Below are 4,322 nucleotides of genomic sequence, written 5' to 3' on the forward strand. Positions count from 1 at the left end.
AAGTAGGACTAGGACTAGTGGAACGTGATCGAGAATAGTCCAATTGAGCTACCAAGGAGGATCACAATCCCGACACCTCCACCTCAGCTTCCCATAACAAGAATTCCACTTATATATTCAACCTCCAGTACTGCGTCAGTTCATCCAACACAACTAAAAATTACACAAGAAGAGCTAACGAGAAGACTAACATTAATCGTTAAAGCCATTCGTATCATGTATTGTGCGCGGTCTCGTACTAAATTTAATAGTGTTTCATCTAGTGTCACAACTAAGGAGATTTAGGACCGACTTGAGCTCCTTCATGAAGGAAGGGAGCATGTACCTGAAACGTGCTGCATAGCTTTATGGTTGCGAGATACTTGTACCAGCACAAGTCACATTTAGACCATGTGTGAGCAAAGACATGCCTGAAATATCTGAAATCCAACATGAGCGTCCACGCAGTTCAAGACATTATTTCGAGGCAAAGTTAGAAATGTAATGACACATCCACTTCAACAAACTGCAGTCAAAACTTACGTACTAGAACTTCAGTTCAAGAAAAGAGTGTCCATTTCAAAGACCAAATTCTGTACAGTTGCAAACACTGAAGCCGTTTGGAGCTGACATATATTGGAACGACTATAATACAAATACAAATACTCATCTTGTGCTCACACATTCCAGATAGCTCTCAGATCTCTCATGTAATTCCTTACAATGTTTACCCCATTTAACTCAGGTATGCTATAAAGTCATACGAAAGGTCACCAACATGAATTCATTTTCTCTATATGCAATAGCTACAAGCTGTTTCAACCTCCTCCGTTTCCAAAACTATAGATTTTGTCAATTCTTCGAAAAAGAACCATAGTCACCTAGGGCCTGAGAGCTCCATCGCTTGGACCAGCAAGGAAGAATCATCGGTGAGATCGGAATATCTGTCTGACGATGAGAACTCATGAGGCTTGCCTTTGTTCGATTCAACTCTCTGAGAGGCTTCCCATCTTTCCGCGAGGCCATCACCTTCGAGCATTCGGACCACTTCCGACATCTTTGGCCTGTGAGCAGGAAGGTACTGGGTGCATAGGAGTGCTACTTGTACTATTTCCTCGAGCTCAATCCGATCATAGTTGCTTCGGAGGTCCTTGTCGACAAGCATTTCCAATTTCTTCTCTTGATGAATTTTCTTCACCTGAAGTGATCGCTCAGTGTTAGCCAAGTGAGGATAACCAAACATCATGAAAAAGGAATGAGAACATTAGGATTGATATCGAGCAAATACAATCTTTGTAATGAAGTTTCGCTTACCCAATCGAGCATCGCTCCTTTCTGATTAGCAGCCTTGCCGAACTCTAGTGCTCTCTGTCCAGTGATCAATTCAAGGAGAAGAATCCCAAACCCAAACACATCCGTCTTCTCAGAGGATTGCCCCGTGGAGAGATACTCAGGGGCTATATGACCCACTGTGCCTCTCACGGCCGTGGTGACATGTGAGTCCTGGTGATCCAAAAGCTTAGCCAGCCCGAAATCTCCGACCACAGCCTCGCAATAGTCATCAAGCAATATATTTGCTGCCTTTACATCTCTATGGATTATCTTTGGGTCACATTGCTCGTGGAGGTACAGTAATCCCCGTGCAGCTCCTAAGGCAATTCTCTTCCTGGTGCCCCAATCCAAGACCGGCTTCCCTGAGAAACACAATGCAGGTCTTTCTTATACCTTTGAAAGCTAATGCAGCACCAGAACTGTCATCATCTTTGGCTTTTCAACTCTAGAAAAGAGGCAGGCTTTACCTTTGAGGCGAGATGCAACGCTGCCGTTGGACATGAATGGGTATATAAGGAGCTTTTCCGCAGGCGTGATGCAAAATCCATATAACCTGAGGAGGTTGCGATGCACCGCTAGGCTGATCATTTCGATTTCTGTCTGGAATTGGATCTCACCCCCAACAGCATTTGCGTCTTTAAGCCTCTTGACAGCGACGAGCGTGCCATCTTGAAGAACACCCTTGTAGACATGTCCAAAGCCACCCTTGCCGAGAATGTTCTTGCTGCTGAAATTATTTGTGGCAATCTGAAGTTCCCTAAAGTGGAACCTCCTCAAGTTCCCCAGCGAAGCTTCCTCATGATGCCCATCTGAAATTCCGAAAGGAAGATACAGAAGCCCAAATTCCCAGTTAAATTCAGGCATCCAGACATTTATCATACAATACAAAGATTGATTCTAGATTTTGTAATTTTTACAGACCCTTGACGTCAAAGAATGTGGGTTGGTTGTGCCTTTGTCTTAACCAAAGAAGTATGCCAAAGGCGAGAATGATGAGACAGACACAACCGATGCTCGATGCCAAGGCAAAGGCTACTTTATGATTTTCACGTTTGCTGGAGGGTAGCGCTGCATTAAAAGTTTAAAGACGAGTTAGGAAGAAGGCACAGAGACCTTGAAAAACATAGTGTAGAGATTCCTATTTAAGACAAAAGCAACACGATATGGAACTTTAACTGGCAAATAGAAAAAGCATATGGCAAAGCTCAGGCTTTACTTTGAGAAGTATTTAAGCTCATGGACATAGGCATCAGCTGTGTTCCATAGCAGTCCGGCTCGGTGCCAGTTGCGCATATTTGAGGGTTCCCAACAATGCTGCTCCAGAGATAACCAAATTAAATTGTGACTTTAATCTATATATCTATATACACACAGAGACGAGAGAGAGAGAGAGAGAGCATTACTTGAATGTTTTGGCCAGAATTCTAGGGACAGGGCCACTCAAGTTATTGTAAGACAAATCACTGTAGAAACGACCAAGAACAATGGGCATGAGAAAGTTGTACTCTCCCGAAGCACTTCCTATTTAACATGTGCACATGGAGTCACAGAATTAGAACACTCACAGGAATTGAAGCTGAGTCATGTTGGCCAAAGAGCTCGGGAATGCACCGGAGAGACTATTGTTGTTAAGCCTCCTACAATCATTTGACACCAACCATGTTATGTTTAGAGGCAAATAAATGCCGAGAAACACGGTTCTTGTGTAAGTGCCACATACGCTTAATTTCTTTACTTAATACAGTATAAGAAAGGCCTACATGTACTGAAGACTGTTCAGATGACCCAGTGAGGAGGGGATTTCTCCGGTGAAGAAATTATTGGAAAGATCGAGAGTGCGAAGCCTCGAAAGCCTCCCGAGCTCTGGAGGAAGCGGCCCCATTATGTTGTTGTTCTGTAAGAGCCTGCAGGCGTGAATAAAACTTATAAGCAGTCCTTGCTTAACTACTTCAAAGGGAGCTCTGATCAAAATGCACTCTAAAATACTCACACGATCTGAAGGTTTGTCAAGTTGCCTATGCTTGGAGAAAGAGTACCAGACAAGCTCTGGCTAGGAGTTCCCCTGCAATACGTGACAACATAGCGCTCTGAACTTTCAATTCACCTCGATACTAATTTTGCCAACACCCTTCAGTTTCTCAAGATAAAAGGATAATAAAAACCACCACAATTTTTCCATTTGATTTGTTGTGTAAAAAAAGTGATTCTCCTACAGACACGAATTCCACAAACAGAGTTGGAGAAGAGGAAGAATGGGACTTAGTACTTACAGTCCAACAACTAAACTGTCAGTTGAACATGTGACCATAGTCCAGCTACATGGATCAACAGCATCCTTATCCCAATTCTCAAGCACATTGTGAGGATCATGTAGACAGTCCTTTATGCGCATCAGAGCTTGCACTAAAATCATTCCAACACGAAGCCGAAAAAAGAAAGAAAGACAACCTTCAATTCTCAGCTTAAAGCCCCAGAAGAAATCTTCAAGCTAATTATGAACAAAACCAGGTGCGAGGTAAAAAAGCGCCCATCTTACCTTCAAAGTTCACACCTTTGGGAGAGAGCAATCCATTTGCCGAATTCCAAATCCACAAGAAGGCCACTAAACACAAAGCGGCTTCTTCACCTCTCTTCAGTCTCATCGTATTGAGATTCATCAGAAGCACAGAAAACCCAGATGGGCTAAAGGCTAGATTAGTCCAAATCTGCTTGAAGCAAGTGATGGTGCAGATAGAATGATAAATCTCTGCAATAACGTCTCTTGGCTGTGAAGTGAGTTTCTAGTATGAATAGAAACTTAAGGTATTCCACAGTTTTGCGTGTCAGACCCGAGAGAGAGAAAAACCTGCTTCCTCTTGTATCATATAAAAGAAGAGAAGCATGCTTTGCGAAACTGAGATGGGGAGGTCATGAAGAAAAGAATATTCAAAAAACCCCATGCTCTTAAAGTGAACAGGGCTTACCAAATCAAGGTGAGACTGTACAGGGGAGAGAATTGGTAATTCCCTTTG

General features: G+C 43.0%; 1 protein-coding gene across 1 annotated transcript; it reads right to left on the reverse strand.

Moving 5' to 3' along the window:
- Positions 1-532: 532 nt before the first annotated feature.
- Positions 533-4,322, reverse strand: LOC104422064 (protein NSP-INTERACTING KINASE 1). The gene is made up of 11 exons (XM_010034287.3): positions 3,848-4,322; positions 3,582-3,714; positions 3,302-3,373; positions 3,072-3,215; positions 2,877-2,948; positions 2,715-2,774; positions 2,528-2,625; positions 2,233-2,379; positions 1,779-2,120; positions 1,294-1,673; positions 533-1,177 (listed from the first exon to the last, which is right to left on the reverse strand). Exons 1-11 carry the CDS (start codon positions 3,966-3,968, stop codon positions 857-859), a joined length of 1,890 nt encoding a protein of 629 aa, XP_010032589.1. The 5' UTR covers positions 3,969-4,322; the 3' UTR covers positions 533-856.

Source organism: Eucalyptus grandis, chromosome 10 (assembly GCF_016545825.1).
Source record: "Eucalyptus grandis isolate ANBG69807.140 chromosome 10, ASM1654582v1, whole genome shotgun sequence".
NCBI lineage: Eukaryota > Viridiplantae > Streptophyta > Magnoliopsida > Myrtales > Myrtaceae > Eucalyptus > Eucalyptus grandis.